This window comes from Nothobranchius furzeri, chromosome 4 (genome assembly GCF_043380555.1).
Source record: "Nothobranchius furzeri strain GRZ-AD chromosome 4, NfurGRZ-RIMD1, whole genome shotgun sequence".
Lineage (NCBI taxonomy): Eukaryota > Metazoa > Chordata > Actinopteri > Cyprinodontiformes > Nothobranchiidae > Nothobranchius > Nothobranchius furzeri.
In genome coordinates, this window is record NC_091744.1 from 2674007 (window position 1) to 2696787 (window position 22781).

The following is a 22781-nucleotide window of genomic DNA, read 5'->3' on the forward strand; positions in this document are numbered from 1 at the left end:
TAAGCACCATGGATGCTTACTATTCTTTCCAATATATTTTTAGAGAAAATAACATTTTTCTGAACATTTGAGGGACGAGTGAACAAAGCCTTCTATGTCAAACAGGAAAGATTTTACGTTGAAGAGGAGGAGGAGGAGGCCTCTGGTCTCACCTTTCCATCACCTACAATGCATCTTAGAACTTAATCCCAAGACAGTTTCATTCTGCTTCACCTTCATGCATGTGATCAAAAACTCTCTGAAAGGTGCTGGGCTAACACAATAGGGCCTAACCTTTTCTCACAGACAAGGGGAGGAGAATACGTTACACGTTGATGCAAGAAACTCCAGTTCCATTTGGAATTGTCAAAGGTTTTGTTTTCCTGTCACTGTAGAATTTTCTCTCAACCAAAAGCAAAACAAAACTCTCCTGTGTAACAAAACAGGCTAAAATAGTTTGTTTATCTCACTTCAAGGAGGTGTTGAGAATTAAATCAATCTTTTTAACATGAAAAATGAAAATCAATAGTTTTTGGTGTTTTTACAACTCAAAGAACTCCCTTCAATACTTTACAGGAGTTTCACTAATGCACAATTCCAGACATCTGAAGCTTTTATTTTAATGTAGAACAATATTCAGATCGACAGGCGGATTGGTTCGGCGTCTGCAGTGATGCGGACGCTGAGCCGATCTGTCGTGGGGAAGAGGGAGCTGAGCCAGAAAGCCAGGCTCTCGGTTTACCGGTCGATCTACGTCCCAATCCTCACCTATGGTCATGAGCTTTGGGTAATGACCGAAAGAACGAGATCGCGGATACAAGCGGCCGAAATGAGTTTCCTCCGTAGGGTGGCCGGGCTCAGCCTTAGAGATAGGGTGAGGAGCTCGGACATTCGGGAGGGACTCGGAGTAGAACCGCTGCTCCTCCGGATCGAAAGGAGCCAGTTGAGGTGGTTTGGGCATCTGGTCAGGATGCCTCCTGGACGCCTCCCCGGGGAGGTGTTTCGGGCATGTCCTGCCGGCAGAAGGCCCCCGGGTCGACCCAGGACACGTTGGAGAGGTTACATCTCCAATCTGGTCCGGGAACGCCTTGGGGTCCTGCCGGAGGAGCTGGTGGACAAGGCCGGGGAGAGGACGGCCTGGAGCTCCCTAGTTGGGATGCTGCCCCCGCGACCCGGACCCGGATAAGCGGAGGAAGACGAGAGACGAGACGAGACAATATTCAGAAACTGTAGCTACAATTGTTTTGACGTTTTTGGTTATTCAGGAAACACCACTCTTGACATTTTTCTCAACTTTTTGGCTTTTTTCTATAACCTTCCTCTTTTTTTCTTTGCATTGACTGTAATAAGCTCTTGTAAAAATTTATATTCTATCATATTTTTCAGCAAAAGGCCTAACTTTTCAGATATGTGATTGAATTCATGCAATTATTTCATGCTTATATTTGTCTTCATTATTTTTCTGTTAGTACTTGCATTATTAATGTTGTTCAGGGGTGGATTTAGGACTGAAGAAGATCCGGGGCTTAACACACACACACACACACACACACACACACACACACACATGCACGCTCACGCAGACGCACGTACGCACACGCACACACATGACACGCACTAGTCAACATCATATATATTTGTTTTGACTCTTGTACCACATAATTTTCAATCTGAAGCTACATATTAAGCATATTCAGGGCAGAATATTGTTCCTGTTAGTGTTTAGTGTGAGATGATAGTAAATATTCCCTTTCTTTCTCCAACAACCTTATCTGATAAGCTAACTTTAGGCAAACCAGCAGCACAACAAATATTTTCAAATAAGACTCACAAACTTGAGTCAACACCAGTCTCATCAAAGCTGGGGTTCTGTCGTTGTACTTTTTGTCTAAAAAACGTCCTTATGTCCATCTTCACTCATGCGTTTCAGGCAGAGAGTGTAGAAGACGCCGGCTGCCAGTGTTGCCAGATCCAAAATCCCACAATATCGTACAGAGAGGCTTAAATTATCGTTTTTCAGTACAAATTATCGTACATTATAAATTTGATAATAACGTTCTATAAACGACTTCTCACTCCAATATAATATAACAAAGAAGGTGTTTTATATTGCCCTGTTTAAATAAACATCTTTAAAACCAGTAATATAATGCTTATAAACGTGCAGAGTGTGTCGGCACCACTCCCACCTCCACGCATTGACACAACATGCACATTTGCGCAGCCCTATTTATTTCATTTCTACATAGGTTAAAAGCACGCGACAAAACATCACAGCAGTGGAAAAACTGACCCAATAAATGACACAGCAGCCTACTCACCTAGTTGCTGATCTCGATCTCCTCATCTGATTCACTGTCTGTCACAGCAGAATGCCTTTAATCACCTGTACTAAGTAGTCTGTGCTTCTCATTGCAATGTTGTGCTGGGCTAAAAAGCCACATAGCTTGATTTCAGCGTTTTTCACATCATTTTCAAACTTCTCTTTTTCATTAGTTTGTAGGAGACATTTATAAACCTGTAAGCACTGAGGTGAAATCTGACTTCAGAACAGTTTAAAATTATATAATTGACTTGGGAAAGCCACAGCAAAAGATGGTGTTACTAGATGCAATGTGAAATTATCGTACATTTGAGGATTTTTGAAACTATTGATCGTACATCGTACAGAGCCCAAAATTATGGTACAAATACGATAATTATCGTACATCTGGCAACACTGCCGGCTGCTGAAGGGCTTCTTCTTTGGTGGTGGAGGCTCAGGCATGCTTTATACAAACTACTGCCAGCTGCTCCCTCTCTGTTGGACTTTGGTACTGCATGTTACTTGCACGTTTGAGATCCGGGGCTTTTCAAAAAAGATTCGGGGCTTGAGCCCAAGCAGCCGGGCCTAACGCTGCCCCTGCTGTTGTTTGATGTATTAAGACATGGATTTGCGTATTCGGAACACACTCAATACTACTGCTGCTAAAACTACAGCAACTGCAACACTGATCCAGACAGCATGAGTTGTGCTTCGAGTGCGCCCTCTACTGGATGAAGATGTAGTCACACACTTCCCCACAGCTTCCGACTCCATCCACAGCAGCCAGCTCCACCTTCTGTGAGCAGCAGGAGCCTCTGTAGGTGACCACCGTGATGTTGTCACCCTCGGCTCCAACCACTAAACTACTGTTGAAAGACCTTGGCTGATACTCTCTCTATACCAGTTCTATTGATTCCATCCGTGATATTTGCAATGAATTCCCACTGAAAGGAAGCACAGACTGAGGAAGAGGACAGTTTACTGATGTTCTTACCACCTTGCACACTGGGCAAGTAAAATCAGTCACCTGGAAACACAAACAAAAAAATATAGATAAGTGGAGATTTTTTTTAACTTAACTTTTACTAAAATACTACATAAAACAATCAAAAAACAAAAAATTCCCAGCATTTCACGGATCAATATCTTTCTATAAAATGTGTAATAAATGTTAAATGTGTTTATGGTTTTATCAGTCTTGGGTTCTAGATTTGTTGTTGTTGAATTATTTCAATTAGTACATTTAGTTAGTTTTTCATGGATATATGCAAATGTCATATAGTAAATGTATAATAAAAGTAATATATTTATTTTGAAAAGTTTCTTATTTTGAAGGAATAACTTCCCATATTTTTGAGATTCTTATGCATGTCCATCCCTCTGATGCTGCAACATTATACAATTCTACAAAGGTTTTATTATTAAAGCAAAAATCTGGAGTCTTTTTTTTGACAGAGGGCCGGGGTGGAATGGCCATATGGCATACTGGGCACTTTCTTGTCATGTTGGGTTGAAGTCTTTTGACCCACGACATGCAGAATCACACACAGGCAGAAGGTGAGTAAAATTATTTATTAAAGTTGGATGAGTGATGCAGATGTTGAATGGGATTCGGGAGGTTCTGATGAAGTTCTGCAGCAGAAAACCAGAGTGAGTAGTTGCAGGACAATGGGCATAAAGGTAATGAGATTTTGTCTTACGGTTTCCAGTTAGTTAGAGAGAGTTTTGAGAGGAGGGCACGTCAGGGCTGGCTGAGTTGGTCAGGCGAGAGGCAGAGGAAATGGCTGGGAGCTGAGCACCGGAGTCCAGGTTGTACTGATGGCAGGTGGGGGTTGGAGAGCAGGCGGTCAGGGGCGATTGACGGGCTGGTAAGCAGGATGATCCGGTGAGTCTCTTGCTTGGTGGTGGAAGTTGGCAGATGAATGGAAGGTACCTGAGGAGGTCAAAGGTAACAGGGCAGATTAACTTGATCAAAGCGAGGTAAACAGGAAATACACAAGACAGGCAAGGTTCTGGCGAGAATACTACCCAATACTGAGTAATCATCCAGCGCTGATGTGTTGTCCCGACACTCCTTAAATCCCCTGACCACTGATGAGGAGATCAACAACAGCTGCTCTCCAGACACACCCACCTGCACACAGAGAAACTCAAACAGGTGTTAGCTCAGCACAGACCATGACATTTCCGGTGGGCCATTGCCCAAAGTGAGCCAGTCTGATACATATATATATATATTTATATACATATATATTCTTATTTTATCAAATCTGCATCAGTAGGTACATCTGCAAGGACCGCAAATGTGCACACAAACTCTGCGATTGACATCTGTAAGCAGATTCTGAATGCTATCGGCTAATGCTGAATGATGCTCAATTCAAATTGCATGAGGGACTATAGAATTGGGGGGATTGGCTTAGGAAAAAACTGTCCGTATTGCACATCACATCACAATACAGGGTAAGAGTATCACTTACAGATTTTCTAAAAAATATCAGTTCCTAAAATGGGGAAAACTGGATCACAACTCTAAAATCAGATTTTAAAGTTGCTTTTTTCCAACACATTTTTTATCATAATCAGGCAGCTAGCAGAAAGTGTTGTTTGAAATAAAGCGTTCTCCTCCTTTTTTATTTCTCTCACCTTGGCAACCACTGAGAACCTGAGGATGGTGTAGTTGATGTCAGTCCCGGCTGCATTCTGTGCCTCGATAATTAGTGTAACATCTGTTCCCGATGCAGCGCTGGCTGGAACTGTTAAGGCCACAACGCTGTTAGCTTTGCCTCCAGTGCCCGGACCAACAATGATGGTGTTTGGTGCGGTGGAAGCGTAGCTACGGTCGTTGTTGGCTCTAACTGTTAATGTTTCTGCTGCAGAATCACTGACAACTCCATTGGTAGTCATGGCAACTGTGAAAGGGATGGAAATGGTAGAGCCAGGTTCTATGTCACTAACATTGGCTTGGGCCTGGAAAAGAGTTGAGAGAGAAGTAGGGAAATTTAAACTCAAAAATAAAGTTTTTGTAGAGTCTTCATTAACATCTTTGGGAATGTTAATGTGCATTGTTACATAGCATAGAAGGGAGTTCAGTAAAAACAAAAATAGGCCAGAAAAACCAAGACTTAAAAAAAAGTTTCACACGTAAAAAGCTTCATGTGTAAAAGAAACCTATGGTGCAACATTTGATAGTTTTTAATCTCAGTAAGAATTTTAAATTGTTAAATTTAGGATATAAAAAAATGAACAAATTTATAAGTAAAAAAAAGAAGAAATTATCTTTTATATAGCAGCTCTCAACGTACAGATTACGAGGTGCTTCACAAGAACAAAATATTAAAAGTAAAAAAAACATTTTTATTAATAAAAAATTCACAAAATTAGAAAAGTTAAAATTGTGGTTAAAAAATGTGAGAAAAGGCTAAAAGAAAATGAATTTAAAAAATGTAATCCGTGGATTTTGGGAAAGCCAGAATTGGTAGAAAGAGCTAGATGAGGAGAGGCTAGTGATGAAGAATGAACTGAAGGTCACGCAAAAGTCTGAACACATCAGTTATTAGCTGCTTCTTAAAGGAGACCACAGAGTCCACTTATCTCAGGTGCAAGGGAGAGCGTTCCAGTGAAGTAGAAAGTAATAAGATGTGTTCATATAAATGTAATATTAGTTCACTGGTTTGAAAAAAAGTGTCTTGAGCGTAGTAAATGATGAAGTGGCGAGTCCTTCATTGAGAGAGAAGATAAGCTGTGAATGCTCTCACTGAGACAGAGATGTTGGAGGTCTTGAGTTTTGTGGAAGCCTGTCGCTGGAAGCTGCCAGGAGTTGAAGGGGATGTGGAGCTGCTTTCTTCTCCTTTCAGAACAAGCACAAAATCACCAGCTGCAAGTGCCGTAAATGTCACCAGGTAGTCATCATCACCAACTGACTGTGTTGGACAAGAAATTTTGCAAGGAGAGCAGTTACCATTACAACATTGTGAAACTGTAGATAGTTTAGTTTGGAAAAAAGGAAAATCTAAGTCCAAGGGACCACAGATAGAAAAAACAACTTCTGTGTGCTTAAATATAGAATATAAAGTGATGTACACTGTAATTACTGCAGACAAAAAAACTTTAATGTTTCACACACCTGGAAAGATCCTTTGACCTCTGTTGGTTTTGAGCCATCATAAAGAGTGACTTCGTTGACTTTAATGGTGTCACTTCCTGTCACAGAGACCAAGAGGGTGACATTTCCACCTGGAAGAGAGAAACCTTTAGATGACTTGCAGGTTAGGGTTAGAGCTGTTTTCATTTCACATCTCAAGTCTCCAGAAGTAAAGGTCCCAACAATCCCTATAGTCGTCTGACCTGAAAGAGGACGTCCCTCCTTTAGACTTAAGTCCCCGTTGGCTTCTTCACGAGCTTCCATTATAAATGAAGTCCACTGAACTTTGACCTGACACAACCACAAAGAGAACATTTTTTTAAATGTTGATAATCAACAAAAACATGACTGCTTTTTGAATAAACCAAAAAAATAATGAATTCTGATTACCGATATTCTGATTACTAACCTGTAACTTTGACAGAGTAGGAGTTATTTGAGTTAACTCTGATTTGCCATGATCCTATTGGATTGCCTGGCTTGAGACTCAATCGATGCAAGTTTCCAACTCTGGTGTGCCAAGCCAAAGGTCCGCTGGACGTTGTAGAACTCTGAGAAACACCTAGAGGACAAAAAACACATCAAACCTACTTAAGGAGGGATGAGAATGTAAAATGTTTATAAATGACAAAAAATAAAAATATGAAAGCATCATAAAACCTGTGGGGCTGGTAAGACTGAAGGTGATAGATGGTGCTCCTGTGATGTAGATGTTTCCGTTCATTAATGAATCATCAACAGTAAAATTTAAATGTTCAGTTCTTCCAGGGTTTTTCACAACCTGAAACACTGTCACCTGAAAGTAGGATAAAAAAAACCTTAAAAACACTTGTATGAAACATAAAAAAACACAATTATCTTTGTTCTGTAACAATGTCCTACCACAGCGCTGGTTGATGAATCCTCTATAATACTTGTGGCCAGAGAGAGATCTGACTTAGTAACCTCAATGACCTGACCTCCAGAGACTTCAGCTAGCTCATTATACAGATGGGCATCAGAGTGACCAACTGAACGTGGACTCACACCCGGGAAGCTCCTGTGGCGTCGGCCACGAGCTGGAGCATGGGTCTTCATGAATGTCACCTAAAAACAAGAAAGGTAAAAAATAAATAACAACCTACCTCACAAACAGGACGGTAGAAGGACTGAATCATTTTTGACAGAAAAGAGGAGTAAAAGAGAAGCCATACAGTCGACTTGGTGCTCTCAATGAGAGCAATGAGGGTGTTTCTCAGATAGGCATCTTTAGCTGGAGCATCTGTAAAAACGAGGATCTCAGAATAGGGTGGTGCTGCTGTCAGAGCAAGCTATCAAAGATACGGCAAATTATTTACATTTAGTTTTCATGAAGAAATTAAAACATATAAAAACCAAATGGAACATATTTATGTAAATAAAAAAATAAACGTGATCACCTTTAAGGCAGATAAACACAACTCTGGGATGTCTCCTCCTCCACCTGCGGACAACTTGTTGATTTTGGACTTAAACACATCTGCATTATTTGTCACACTGAGAGGTCCAAATCTTGTGTGTTTAACACAAGATATTAACAGTCTTCATCAGCCTCTGTTCCTCTGTAATCCTTCTCTGGAAGAACTTACCAGGGTCATTAAATGGAACCGAGGGTTCTTGTTGGGTTCCTCTTTTACCGTCAATAATATCAATATTGCTTTAGCGAAGTCTTCACTCATTCTGCCTGTGGTGTCAATAACGAAACACAGCACAGATGACTGAGGAATGCCCATCAGTCTGCAGCCACAAGATGGAAAATGAAAATCTTATCAATGTTTTTATTTGTTTTCGTTTTCAATTACGCAGGAAAAGCCAAAGTTTTGCAATGGAGTAACCAAAACAAATACCAGAGATATTGATTCTTCTTCTGACTTCCACTTCTCTAAATTTTATTTTATATAACAATTGTTTTTGCAGTCTGAGGCCTACATATTTCAATAGAAGATTCTGCAGAAATGTGTCGTGAAATTAGTTGCATAGAGCTCTTTCATACCTCAGAAAATTTGTATCTCCTATAGCTAATCTGATGTCCTCCAGTAACTCCATGGTGGCATTCACAGCCAGATAAGCTGCTTCAAGGTGGAGAAAACCCGCGCTAATGTAATCCTTATGAATGCCGCCCACTGGATCCGTCCTGCTTGTCCGGTCAAACTGGCCACCGTGGCTGCATTTACCTAAAAGAAAAGTAATATTTTGAAAGTTGGAAATTTTGACATTAAGCATTCGGTGGAGTGTTTCAAAGACCTCCTCAATCCCACTGGCACATCTTCCAGCGAGGAACAAGAAGACTTTGGGTCAGGATTTCTAATCTCTGATGCTGATCGAGGTGGTCAAAAAACTCCTCGGTGGCAGGGTCCAAGGGTGGATGAGATTTGCTCAAGGTTCCTTAAGGGTCTGGATGCTGTGGGGGTGTGTTGGCTTTGCAATACTGCGTGGACGTCGGCAGCAGTTCCGCTGAATTTGCAGACCAGGATGGTGGTCCCCTATGGAAAAGGGGGACTGCAGGGTGTGTTCCAACTACAGGGGATCACAGTCCTTAGCCTCCCTGCTAAGGTCTGTTCAAAGGTTCTGGAGTGAAAGGTCTGATGGATAGTCAAACCTTGGATTCAACAGGAGGATCTTGAACTGGGAAAGGGTAGAAGGCCTTCTCCGGGCCAGGGATGAGGTCCTACCCAAAGTGGAGGAGTTTAAGTGTCTCAGGTCTTGTTCACAAATGAAGGAAAGATGGAGTGGGAGATTGCTAAGTAGACATGTGCTACGTCCACAGATGTACAGGTGTTGTACCGGTCTATCGTGGGGAGAGAGCTGATTCAAAAGTTGAAGCTCTTGATATATATCAATCTATGTTTTAAACCTCACCTATGGTCACAAGCTTTGGTTAGTGACCACAAGAACAAGATACAAAAGGCCAATAATAGATTTATCTGCAGGGTGTCTGGGCTTTCTTTTAGATTGGGCGAGAAGCTCAGTCATCCGGGAGGGGCTCTGAATAGATCTGCTGCTCCTCCACAGTTGAGGTGGCTCAGGCATCTGTTTAGGATACCTCCTTGATGCCTCCCTGGTGGGGCTTTTTGGACACGCCCAACCAAGACCCAGGACACGTTGGGGAGACTATTGGTGCTTACACATTAGCGTCAGTTCGGAATTTGGTTTCACACACAGGTTCGATTTGCGTTTTCGGTTCTGAGGTGACTCTTTTTTTCAGACCTTCTCCCCAGTGGTCAGACTGGGACCGAGGTGACACTACGGACTGATTGGCCAGCTGAAATTATGCCTACGCCTCTGCTAGAAGAATGAGCCTGCGGCGTGGGGGGGGGGGGGGGGGGGGGGGGCAGCAGAAAGACCAACTGTATCTCAAGATAAGAATCGCAAGGTGCTTCAAAAGAAACACTATATTTTTAAATGTCAAAAAAATCATAATAGAGAAAATGGTGTTAATTGTGTTGCTTGGATAGAAAACTTTGTTGACGTTACAATCAAATAAAAAAATAAAAAAGTAAAGATTAAGATAAGCCTGAAAAATACTGAATACACAGAAACAGCAGCATGAAAAGAAGCCAGTGTGGGAAAAAAAGGATGAACAAGAGGTCAAAGCTAGCTTGAACAAGTGAGTTTTCAGCTGCTTTTTAAAGAAAACCACTGAGTCCACTGATCTCAGGCTCAGGGGGAGAGAGGTCCAGAGTCTGGGGGCCACAGCAGCAAATGATCTGTCACCTTTGGGCTTTAGCCTGGTGCGCTGCACAACCAGTAGGCTTTGATCGCTGGACCTCAGGGGCCTGCTGGGGGTGTAGGGACTGAGAAGATCATAAGTGTATGTATGGTGCTTGTCCATGTAAGGCCCTAAAGACCAGAACCAGAACCTCAAGAGCGAGAGGGCGAGAGCTTGGTCAAAGGTCACACCAAGAATTCTGACTGAGGGTTTGGTGTGAGAAGGAAGCTGACCAAGAGTGTCTCTGGCTTTAGGAAGGACTTTTTCCAGTGCACCAATGAAAATCTCATTCTTGCTTAGGCTACTGCCCCCGCAACCCGACCCTATAAGCATAGAAAAAGGGATGAATGGAAGCATAAAACGAAGAATAAAATCCCTCAAAATTACCTGGAGGTTTTGCAGGAGAGAACATGTGAAAGTAGCTTGAGGTAAGAAGACTCTTTCTCATCAGCTCTGGTAGGAGGTTGTTCTTGCAATCACCATTTACACAGCTTCTGCATGTTGGAGTATTAGGTCCTAAAAATAATAAGAAACACAAAAAAGTAAGTAAACGGACCACAAAATAAATTCACTCAAACACAGAAGGAAGTTCACCCACCTGCCAGGTTTGTAAAAGGCTGGTCTGGTCTGATTAGAGTGCTGTAGGGAGTCTTGTTTCCAAGCTCCACCCAGTTACTGTGACTGTAAAAGTCCTAAATTAACAGAATAAAAAAATGTTTTGTATTGTTCTGATGATAATACAAAAAGAACACTGACAGATTCGTCCCAATGTCCACCGTCCAGAGACAAAACTCTCCAGCTTCACACTGGCCTTCACAGCAGCAACACCTCATGATCAGAATACAACTGTTGGATTCAAACTCCACAGGGAAAGGCTATTAAACTACACTGTTCAATTACTCTTGATTTTGAGTTCATTCAAAATAACATTACCGCAAACTGTAAAATACAGTTTTTGGGACGATAGCTATGTTTGTCATATTTTATTGCAACCTTCCACATTCATTCAAAAGATGTGGAATCCAACTTGTTTACATGTTTGTTTTCCCTCATAGAAGCATGATGCATAGTTAGCAGCAGTAGCTCAGGAGCTTACAGCACCTTTCAGAGTCAGAGGACTCCAAAGCACTTTACTCCACAATCATTCACCCGAACTGGATCTGGATCTAGGAGGTTTTTGATGAGGGTGCAAATTCTGATACTCTATTTGGCCGCTTCAAGGCCCAGAAGTGGTTTGAAGTGAATTTCCAGGAGGAGGACAATTTAACATTCACTGTAAAGCAGATTTTATTTATCGTCAAAATGGATGATGATTCCTCTTGTTTGAGTTAATCATGCTCTAAAGCAGGGGTGGGGAACTCTGGTCCATCAAGGGCCTCTATCTCGCATATTTTAGTTTCAACCATCGACATAAATATATGGACAATGGGTTTCCATAGACTACAATAACAAGTTTTTGTGCTAAATTGGGAGGTGGCCACCACCGCCATTTTGACTGTGTCTAGGTTCCGTCAAGCCCAGACAATTCCAAAAAAGGGAAGAGAGGTGGAGCTGTAAGGCTGGGATCGACTGACGACACCCGGTCGAACTAGCTACAAGCTAACCTGAAGCTAACCCAAAGCCAATGCGATGGTGGGAGCTAAGCTAACGGAGGTAGCAACCTAGCTACAACTGGAGTTAACTGTGCACAACACCAGAGCTTCTGAGTCAGAGATACGCCGGGCTGACCGCTGGAAAAAACCGGGTGGAACACAGAGGTCTCCGAGAGCTCCACAAGTCGGCAGCCGCACAGCAGACAAGCACCGCTGCAATCTGAGATGCGCAGAGCTGCCGCTGGGGAGAACCGGGTGGAAAGGTTTCCATCCCAGAGCTCCACAAGCCGTCAGCCCGCGCAGCACACAGAAGCTGCAATCAGACAGAGATGCGCCGAGCTGCGGGGAGAAGTGGCGTATTTTGGCGATTCTGGCTTGCCATAAGAACCAGCCGTCAGCCCGCGCAGCTAACAGAAGCCGCGATCAGACAGATGCGCCGAGCTGCTGGCAGAATCAGCCATCAGCTCAGCTCAGCAGTGACCTAAAATACATAAAAATAATTTTACTTACCGAAAAAAATGAAGTGGAGACTCCTTGAACGCTCTATTAGTGCAATTTATGCCACAGCAAGTCATTTTGTCCAACAATTGCACAAAAAATATCCAAACAAGAATACACAAACACAGAGACTCAAAATCCCGGAGCAGTATCCAAGCCAGGCCGAGGCTGTACTGAGGCCTTTCCACGGAGCTAGCTCTGTGGTCACGTGGGTCTGATGCTCATTAATTATACAGAATTTTAGGCTTTTAATACACTTAAACAGAAGAGTGAGAAAAAAATTCACCCCCCTCAGAGTTGTCATGAGTGTAAACTAGATCATTTAAACAAAAAACATGTTTTGGAACCAGGCTGTAAACATGTTTATTTCTGCTGTGAAATTGGTATTTTTAACATGGGAGTCAATGAGGATTTGCTCGCTTCTGAAACCAGCCCCCAGCAGATGAGGGTGGAACTGCAATTTATTTAATTTCCGCGTTTGCTTCAATTTTTCACCCGCATTGTGGGGGCTTGGGTGGGAGGTGTGTGAAAAGTAGTGGCGCAAATAATAACCTATGAGTACACAAATAGACGAGAGAAAATTTGAGAATTGTGAGTAATGCGTTTGAGCATAAAAATGTGATTTTTGTTAATGTCAATTTGTTTTTATCAATGTGAAAAAGTTCTGCCTGTGTTTTTTTAATTGGCAAATGCAGTTTGTTTGTCTAGCACTAGCACCCAGCAGCACTTGTGCTGTGACATCAACTATAAAGCACGTTATTCTCTGCACAGCTTTTAGGGACCCTAACCATCCATCACCTACCTTTTTTGTCCAAGGTTGAAAACGTGTGAGTTTTGCATTTTACACAATTTAGTGGTTAGATAAAGTTAAACAGAATACAAAAGCTCTAAATCCTTGATGATAAATCATGCACGCATGGTGGCACAGTTGTTAGCACTGTTGCCTCACAGCGAGAAGGTTGCAGATTCGAAACTCGGCTGCAAACTTTCTGCTTGGAGTTGCATGCTCTCCCCATGCATGCGTGGGTTTCATCCGGGTACTCCGATTTCCCCCACAGATCACAACACGCCCTATAGGTTAAAATTAGTACATTGCTTTGGATAAAAGCCTCTACCACATAAAGAAACATAAATATGCATCATATTACCATATCACAGGTCAGAAGCAATGACTTTGAGCTAGTGATGTGTCGGTCGCGAACGAACCAGCTCTAAGAGCCGGCTCTATGAAGTGAGCGACGGGAGCCGGCTCGTCATTGGGAGCCGTCAAACATCCCCCCCCTCCCCCCGCTTTGTTGAAAGCTACAGGCGATTGGTCAACATGTGTAACTGCGTGTCGACTGTCCACACACAGAGCAGTAGGGGCGGGGAAGAGGGAGGATCAGACTCAGACACACAGCAGAGCACATGCGGGTGGAGGGTGACGAGAGGGAATGAGGAGGAGGGAAAAGGCGAGCGAGAGGAGAGTGTGACGAAGATGGTGAGAAAATGAGCGCCAGCAGTCGGAAAGTTGAGATTTCTTAAAGTGTTGTTCAGTAAATAAATCCATATAAATGAAAAATATTTGGTTTATTGCTTTTTTTATATTAGTAAATCATTTTACATATAGTTTTGCATTATTTTTGGTGATAAATATACTTTACGCAACAGAAAGTCTGAGGAGTCACTTGGGAGCCGAAAGAGCCGGCTCTTTTTGGTGAGATGAGCCAAAAGAACCGACTCTCTAAAAAGAGCCAAAATTCCCATCACTAGTTTGAGCCAGAGAGTTGAACATCTGCCCTCTGCTGGACGTTCAGTTGCCTGCAGCTGAAGTCACAGGTGCTGTCATCTCACCCTCACTTATGCAAACCACACATTACTATTGTTCGGGGTATTTATTATAGATTTCAAGTTTTAATAATCATTATTTCATAACTTACTTTCTCTGTCTTGTACGTACTTGAATTTGTAATTGACCCTTTAGGTTACAACATGACTGCAGTGCAGTGCACAGATGAACATCTGTACGCCATAATTAACTCATGGTGTAATTTAAAAACACAAGGTAATAAAAGAGACAGTGTTATCAAGCAAATGATGGTAAAAATGAGCCAGAACCCCTCCATTGGAAAAGCAGATATTGAATGCATCCTGTTGCTGTCTCTGTCATAAACACAGTTCATGTTGCTTCTGAGTTTATAAATAACTTTACATGAATCTGTCTGATTCTGGATATCAGTCACCATAAACACCTCATAAGGAGGAATCAGCATTTGTTTCTTCAGGTTTAGAGCAGAGTATTGTGTTACGTCAGCTCCGAAGCACGAGTATATCTCAAAACAGGAAACGTTTCCTGTTACGTTCGGCTCATCTGATCCTAAAATAAAAGTGTCGAATCGAACCAGTTGGTCCAAGACGTTGTGCAGTAAAACAGTTTCTGTCCTGTAGATTGTATTTAAACACATCACCTGATTGTGTTTAATAATCTGAATAGCTTCACTTAAAGTAGAAAAAAGAGAGAACAACTCAAAAGTGTGTTTTTGTTTGGGCGTTCTGTCAGCAGGATGAATAACCCGGTTAACAGGCTGTAGGATCACAGAAGTAAAAAGGTGTAACGCTGATGAATGTTGGGTCTCCAAGTAGCTGTGAGGAGGTCTTTTCCAGCTTTGCTCCAAATTTTTCCAGGCTTGACTGAAGTTTGCGCTGCAGGCTTCCCATTTTTGCCTCAGGGCCTCGTCGGTCACAACGGTGAGTTTGGATGTGCAGCCAAATGTGTTTTCACTGTGGTTTTTTGTCAAATCCTGATTAGAGCTCTGAAAAGAAGAAAAAATGTAATTCCTTAAGTATCCAGTAGATGGCAGAAGATAATAGAAACAATAAACACATTTCATGACTGTTCACCTAAAGCTGGGCGTACACTGTGCGACTTTTTCACTCGTAGCACTCAGCTTCAGGTCAAACCGTACGACTTCCTCTCAGGGCAGATCTCACGAGTCGTGTGCTCACACTGTACGACCCAGTTCTCGGATGCGACCTGACTGCTCACACTGTACGTCTGGTAGCAACACGTTGGACCTAAAAATATGCTAAAAAATAGCAGTTTTTACACAACACGTCAGACTTTTTTGTCTTGTTTTGCTTGTTGTCCTTCGGGAGTGCTGCAGGAGGACACACAGGGAGTTATGGGGGTTGGATGACGAAAACGAAATAAAGAAAGTAAATCTGTCTTTTGTGATCAATTTAATTTGACATGAACACAACAAACACGCTTTCTTGGCAATCCTTGTCATTGTGTGTAAAAAAAAACGTGTAGAAATAAAAATGGTGTTGATGCATGATTGCGCATGTGCCGTGAGCAGTTCTGGTACTTTTTGGATTGCAGCCACTAAATGGGCCGCTTCAACCCTCACGAAGAACGAGCAAAATATCAAACACTTCAGAAGTCCGTGCGAGCTCACGATTGCTGATCGGTAGCTGATCACGTGGTGTTAATCACCTCTCGTGACCCCCTGTATACTACAGGACGCTCAGCGCAAAACTCGCCCCGACCTTGTGGATTCTCGCACGAGTGGAAAATCGGCTCAAAAAAGTGAAAAAGTCGCACAGTGTACGCCCGGCTTAAAAACACACTGAAATGCCCCGTGTTTGAAATGCTCAATATAATTAAAGCTGCCTTGTCTGAAAAAAACTAAATGGAATTTTGTAATAACTTTAAAGGTGTTGTTGACTGAAAAAACATTTTTAAATGATTATTTCTTATTATAATCGGCCACTCTGAGTTTTCATGAAGGCTGAACATTAAAACAGTCTCCTACACCTATCTCCTGTGTTAGCTTCTGACAAAAAATAGACGGTGAAATGTTAGGATTTGAAAATCCTCACATATCTATGTCTCACTGTGAATTTGCATTCATGGCCTCGTCCATCTTGGCTTGCGCCCACCCACAGGAAGGCTTTGAAAAAATAAATACATTTTTGCAGCGAGGAGAGAGAGCGAAAACTGTTTTACGATGGTGACTTTGCATCATCACTGAATGCATTCTGTTAGCAAATCAGAAGCGAGGTGTGTGCATATCGTTAATAATAATAATGAGTAATCCAGCTGTTTTCAGCCCACCTCTGCAGTAGCAAAGTTCTGCATATCAGAACAGAAGCATCACAGCTTTTTTAATGACTCATACGGCATTGATTTACACTAAAGAACACTGCAAATGTATTGAATAAACAAGTAAACCACACCTTTAATTCCAAATATACCACATTTGATCTCTGAAACGTTAATAATAATAGATTGTATTAAAAAAAGTTAAATACCTGTCGTACAACATCCGTCCAGCTTAGCAACAGATGTGCAACCAAATATATTAGTAGACCTTCTAAAACAACACAGGAAATAATGAGGCAAGCAGACAATAATGTTTTCTGACAGTTCTGACTCTTCCCGGGTGGCATGGTCCATCTGCAAAAAGATAAATCCATCATTTCACCTGGAAGAACTCTTAAAGACAGTCTGGATAAATATAGGCGTATTTGTATCTGAACCATCTGCTCTGGAATTAAGATGGAAATGTTTGTAATGCCTAGCTAAAGGTGTTTCAACTAGCAAATAAGCAACAATTATAACAAGAATCTTTGTTGAAAAAAAAAACTTTTTTAAAATTGGATATCAGAAATAGAAACATACAGAAGCTTTAGATATTCCCTTCAAAAACAAGCACTTTAGAAAACTATAACTTAATACAATATTTAGCAGCTTACCTCATCCCGAGAGTCTGTTTAAGTTAAGGTTTTGTTTCCTGACAACTCCTCCTTGTGTTTGCCCTTTAGCTCCCAAACAGGATCTGCCAGTTTCACAACAAATGGAATTCCCCGCTGTTTGTGCACAGTGGAAACGGACAAAGCGAAGCTTTTACTCACACAAGTATGGAAAACAGTTTGAAAATGTAAAGAAGGTTTCAATAAAGGAGTGGATAAACACTTTTGCTGAGTTCCTCACCAAACACCGACCACTGTGCAAACATCACATGCAAGATAAGGAACATAATAACCAGGAGAAAAGGTGGACACCATGGTGCATGCTGGGGAATATTACCTGTATATCCTGTTATGCAGAACTTGTTGTAAACACTAGCAGTGCTCGTCACTTCTCTGACTCAAAAAGGATGTCGTGCTGGTAGCAGGAGAAAGGTATGGTTGTTTTTAATTTATAGCTAACTGATGTAGTGATGTCTTTGCAAGACATTTATTATTTATCCTGGTATGCAAATTGAAGCTTTACATGAATCTTTTGCAGTATTTTAAATCACATGCATGCTGCTTCCCAGCTGCTGTTCAGTGTTTTCATTTCCTGTTTCCCCATAAGGAATCACACCTGCCTCTGAGCTCACCTGTTCCTGATTCCCTCCTGTATGTAACCCCCGTGTTCGATGATGTCATTGTCAGATACTTGCTTTGTGTATCTTATTGCCTCAAGTTTGTGCAAATAGTTTGTCTGTCTGCTCAGCTCTGGAGCCTTCTTTAATAAAAGTTTGGTTCATCTTACCTGCCTGCCTCCCTGTTGATCTCTCACCAGTGATAGGCTCCTCACCCACACATGTTGACAGCTGATCAATTCTAATGTTTTACTCACTCAGATATGGCGTTTATGAACCAGTCAGGATGTGGAGGACGACTCCTGAGAAACTGGGCGGGCGTTTGTGTGGCGTTGGTGTTGGTGGTGCTCCTGGTGTATTTTGAAATCTTTCTGTTAATCAGGTGGTCTCAGACACCTGCAGAGGTGAGATTGTGCTTTCTTTCAAATAAAAAGTAATGTTCTTTCTTTCAAATAAAAAGTAATGTTAACTTTGCTAGATGTAGTTAGAAACATTATCGTCTCCTTAGAATAAAACATGTTTTAATCTGTCACAGGGTACTAAGATGGCTGTTTCACCCCTGGATATGGCGTCTGAGTCCATCGATGACATGTTCGATGGCTGTCGGTCTGCAACAGCTTCCGCGATTGACTTGTTTGGTGTGTTTGAGTGGCAAGTCAACATCAACTTTAGCTACGCCTGGGCTTTAGTTGAAAAAAAGGCAAAGAAACCCGTGCACAAGCACCTGAAAGACGACCACGCCGTAGTCATGTACATTTTCACAAGATATGCAAGCATCCGGCAAACTTTCAACAAAGCTTTAAAAACGGGAAAAGACAACTACAGCACAGGAAGATTCAGGTTTCACTACTTTTATTACTACTTGACAGACGCTGTCCAAGCTCTGAGTAAATATCCGACATCATGCAGAACCGTGTATCACCGGACGGGGGAACGCTTTGACCAAAACATTGTCAACACGAATGTGCGTTTTGGTGCTTTTATATGGGCGAGTTCAAGCAAGCAGCCGTCTTGGTCTTATAACAACATCTCCTGCTTCGAGATCTTCACATGCTTTGGTGGTGACATTACCTACTACTCCAGCAGTAAGCAACGGGGACAGGTGCTCATTCCCACCTATGAGGTTTTTAAGGTCACAGATATTGTGACCAATGATCCGTGGTGCAGAGTGGTCTACAAACTACAAAGCACCAAAACACCAAGAACGGACCAAAACTGCAAACTGTATCCCAATCCAACAGAAACCCCTTTTATCGTGAAGTTGGTGCTTTGGCATGGAGGAAATGTTTTCATGTTGGCGTGTTTTTCACTCTTGATGTTGACATCTTTTATTCTTGTAAAGCAAAGGCATGTTGGGTTTGTGGCTGCTGTGCTGGGAGCTCAGCTGGTGTTGATAATTGTTGCGTTCATGTGGAGTTAGCAACACTTTCCAGTGGTGTGAGAAAGAGATACTTCATTTGCCCATGTGAACCCCACTGTGAAGTCTACCTGAACTATTGAGGCCAATAGTGGTTGGAGTTTTGTCAACCATTGAGTTTTATGTTCTTGCATGTTCTTAAAATATGTATTCACAGTGACTGTACTCCCAACAGCCATAAAATACAACTCCTGATTGAACCGTGGGTTTTGATTAGGGATGTCAGATATTATCAGATGGTATTAAAATGTAATTATGGAAATGATAGGTGTAGGACATGTGGGGATAGGGAATTTTCTGTTTTAGCTCCGTCCCTCTGGAACAAGTTACCTCTTAACATCAAGCTGTCTCCACCTTTGGCTGCTTTTAAGAATCGCTTGAAGACTTATTTTAATGATCTGGCTTTCACCTAATCTGTTCTGTGACTGGTTTTAACAGATTTTAATAGCTTTTTATTTTTGTTTGCTATTATTTATTTTTTTCTTTTTGATCCTAGTTGTATTGGTGTCTTGTTTCTAAGTTTTATTTGTGCTGTGTTAAGCGCTTTGGATCCCCCTTGAGGATGATGGAAAGTGCTATACAAATAAAAGTTGATTGATTGATAAGTATGGGTTTTTACTCTTTTAATGACACAAAGTTTACATTCTATGCACATATTGTACATTAAACTCTTCATCTACCTTTCCTCTTTCTCAAAATGCCAAATAATGACAGTTCTGATGTTCAGTTGATATATTTTTGTTTGGTACTACTTTTTGAGATGAAGAAATAGACCTGCATGTGGACATTTGTCTGCAATACAGTCTCACCAGATTATGACATTTTTTTCAACATAAAATTGATGACATTTTAATTTCATTCAGTGAAATTATGTAATTGATTATTTTTCAGCAAAAATTTCTTCCAAAAAAGCTTAAATGCAGAAAATCAACATCAAATATTTAAAGTGACAATGTGTAGTTAGTACCATTAATCTCTGCAAATATCCATCAAAATGTTGTAGTAAATGACTTAAAAGATGCCCAGTTATTGAAAAATATTAGCAGTTTCATAACAGATAACCATAAAAATCTGTTCTGAAATACATGGAGCAGGTCTAAGACTCTGGCCGACGCCATGTTGGATGTCATGTTTCCTTCTACGGAAGTCTGTGAGGACAAAATGCATTAAATGATTTGTACCAAATGGTTACAAAACTTTCACCATTCCTATACATTGTTTTACACATTTACCTCTTCACTCGTTGCCAGTGATGAAAGGGAGTCTGACATGCTTCTTGTTTTGCTGGAGGTTGCGCTGCCAGGGATTTTTTACCTTAAACCCAACTTCACTCTGCAAGCATCAGCGATGCGGAAGCAACGCCTGGGTGCTTCAAATAGAATCCTTGTCTGTAGGGGTGATTCAAACAGGCCGTGACCCTGAAGCGTTGCATCACTAAAGATAGGATAGGTTCTATCTTTTTCTATTTTTGCCACAATCCCACACCTTAAAACAAGTCTAATTACATTTATGTTATAAGTTTACCATGCAGTGTTTCCAAAAGAGTGTGCATAGGTAGTTTTTTTTCTCAATGAATAGCTAAGTTGTTACGTAGAATGCTTAATTTAGATGTCTCTGTGTGATGCTGCACATTCAGTTTGTTGAGGAAGGTGTCTGTAAAAGCCAATGAAGTGTTTTGGAAACAGCAGCACTTTGAAACCATTGAATTTTTTTGTTTAATGTGTACTCTGGTTTTATTAAATTAGATTTATGTGCAGTTAGAATGTCCTGGAGTGTGTAGCAAGATCTCAGACTGTTGAATACTATTTGGGAGTTTTCAGAAAAAAGGCCAAAACAGGAAAATTATTTTTCATTCAAACTGTTCACATCTGTATATTTCCGAAGACGAAGACTTATACAGTGTAGAAATGTTATTCTTTACTCACATCTAATAAACCTTTACTCATCTGAGTGCTTCAGCCTTCCAGCTTTTTAACCTTATTTTTCAGTGGCTGTGGAGCACCGACCTGTGAGTGGCAAGGCCGGATTATCATTGCAAGGGCCCCTGGGCACAATGTGCCCGAAAACGATCCTGGTTCTATTTATATTACATTATCTATGTGGACTCTCTGTGGATTTTTTTGAGCTGAGAGGCGCAGAGCTCTGATCGTTGATGCGCTCCAGACAGATGCGTCCTGAGCACGGCCACAGTAACATTATCAAAGTGTCACCACCTCAAAAACAAATTTAACACGCAATCTTTTATGTTGGCTCACATCGTTTCATGAGTTCACCTGACCTAACCGGTGTGGTCAGCGCGCACCGTTAAACTGCCGGTGCACTCCGCTATTTTTGCGGTCGGTAGATCTTTTTGAACTGCAGTTCAAAGGTAACTCATAAGGTGAAAAATATGAAGCCAGGTAGCCATTTTTCTTTAGGATTGAGATGAGATGCAGATAATAAACAGACAGGACAGAAAATAGTCAAATAAAAACAAGTTCCTTTTTGTACCTGGTGGTTGCAACAAACAGACACCATTGAAGGTAATCAGAAGCGAGGAACAGAAAATGAAATAATTATTTTAATGTTTAGATCAGCAGGAACTCTGAGAGGCTGCAGGCGCATCAGTGAGTTTGCGGCCGCTGCACAGGGGGAGGGGGGAGAGGGCTGAAGCAGGGAACAGGAAAGATGAAAAAACTACCATTGTTAAAAGAACTGTGTGCTAACTTAGAAAATGTGGGTGCAATTTTAATTACTTGTCAACTTTTTTCTCCAACGTTAAGACTGCTGCACAAAAAAAAGAGAGAAAGAAATACATTTTAAAAAACTGCTGCTCGCGTGGGCCCCCTTATGGCTGTGGGCCCCTGGGCCTGTGCCAAGTTTGCCATCCGGCCTTGGTGAGTGGATGATGTGCAGAGGGCTCCATCCCTGATCCAGGTATCTGAAGACCTCATCATTTTTTCTGTATTTCTATATAATATGTGTTCAGATGCAAAAAGAAAATCCATTGATGTCATGAGAGGTGGGGAAAATGAAAGCTATCCCACTCAGTTCAACCAAATTAATTTTAATCATGAATAAAACAAATTTTAACTGAAAATTCCAAAATCTGAGTTTGTCCAACAAGCATTTGATCCTAAAAAGAAAGGTAAAAATCTTCTTTAATGTATTTTGGTTTTCAGACCATAAAAACAAGTGGAAGGAAATGGTTTTGGTAAGGGACTTATGTTATATTTCTTGGCCACAAGACAAGATTTTTATTTCTGTCAGAGCATCTGATAAAAATAACAAGATAAAAATAAAAGGAGGGTTATTCTCATCCTCTTTGTGATACTGATTCCGGACACAGGAGGGAGGCAAAACTTTTCCTGGAAACATTCAAAGAAGGGTAAAGGGTTTATTTCAGCTTCAACTTTCTGGTTGCATTTAGATCAAGTTAAAGGACCTGTATCATGCTCTTTTGCACCTTCCAGAGCAATGGTAGGCACAATTTATGATAAAATATTACCGTTACCACTACAGAGATACTTTTTTTCATTAAAATATTTAGTTTTTGTGATCCAATCCTTCAACCTGGAAATGAAGCTGTCAGAATGTAAAAAAACAAACAATAACTAAAAATTAAGAATATATGAACATGATATATAATAAATATTCTAAATAGCAAAAATATTTCACACATAACAAACTAAAGATAATCGCTACAGCATTGCACTTAGAATAGAAAACACAAACTAAAATTAAAACTTAACCTTGATGCAAAGTCATCAATAATGTCATCATATGAAA

The 22781-nt window shown here is 41.2% G+C and overlaps 2 protein-coding genes and 1 pseudogene across 6 annotated transcripts; 1 reads left to right on the plus strand and 2 right to left on the minus strand.

The window, feature by feature from the left end:
* Positions 1 to 1742: 1742 nt before the first annotated feature.
* LOC129164478 (von Willebrand factor A domain-containing protein 7-like) lies at positions 1743 to 14073 on the minus strand (annotated as a pseudogene).
* Positions 13796 to 17930, minus strand: LOC107391114 (T-cell ecto-ADP-ribosyltransferase 2). Of its 4 annotated transcripts, XM_070550618.1 has the most exons (4): positions 17767 to 17930; positions 17317 to 17394; positions 16539 to 17096; positions 13796 to 15037 (listed from the first exon to the last, which is right to left on the minus strand). In XM_070550618.1, the coding sequence occupies exons 3-4, from the start codon at positions 16767 to 16769 to the stop codon at positions 14210 to 14212; spliced, it is 1059 nt and encodes a 352-aa protein (XP_070406719.1). In that variant the 5' UTR covers positions 16770 to 17096; positions 17317 to 17394; positions 17767 to 17930; the 3' UTR covers positions 13796 to 14209. The 4 variants fall into 4 exon arrangements, 3 of the variants coding, with proteins under 3 accessions (XP_070406719.1, XP_070406718.1, XP_054599521.1); XM_070550617.1 differs by having other exon boundaries at positions 16539 to 17394; XM_054743546.2 differs by lacking the exon at positions 17767 to 17930 and having other exon boundaries at positions 16539 to 16683; positions 16983 to 17457.
* On the plus strand, positions 17348 to 19782 carry LOC107391106 (ecto-ADP-ribosyltransferase 4). Of its 2 annotated transcripts, none has more exons than XM_015968187.3 (3): positions 17348 to 17411; positions 17858 to 18000; positions 18132 to 19781. In XM_015968187.3, exons 2-3 carry the CDS (start codon positions 17860 to 17862, stop codon positions 19014 to 19016), a joined length of 1026 nt encoding a protein of 341 aa, XP_015823673.1. In that variant the 5' UTR covers positions 17348 to 17411; positions 17858 to 17859; the 3' UTR covers positions 19017 to 19781. The 2 variants fall into 2 exon arrangements, with proteins under 2 accessions (XP_015823673.1, XP_070406720.1); XM_070550619.1 differs by lacking the exon at positions 17348 to 17411 and adding an exon at positions 17551 to 17630 and having other exon boundaries at positions 18132 to 19782.
* Positions 19783 to 22781: the final 2999 nt, after the last annotated feature.

Bases quoted from the DNA above. Each gene is read 5' to 3' on its own strand.
- LOC107391106 (XM_015968187.3), top strand. From the start codon at position 17,860: ATGGCGTTTATGAACCAGTCAGGATGTGGAGGACGACTCCTGAGAAAC. The intron at 18,001-18,131 runs GTGAGATTGTGC...AATCTGTCACAG, and splicing joins GGTCTCAGACACCTGCAGAG to GGTACTAAGATGGCTGTTTC.
- LOC107391114 (XM_070550618.1), bottom strand. From the start codon at position 16,769: ATGGTTCAGATACAAATACGCCTATATTTATCCAGACTGTCTTTAAGA. The intron at 15,038-16,538 runs GTATTTAACTTT...TCTTCTTTTCAG, and splicing joins GGACGGATGTTGTACGACAG to AGCTCTAATCAGGATTTGAC.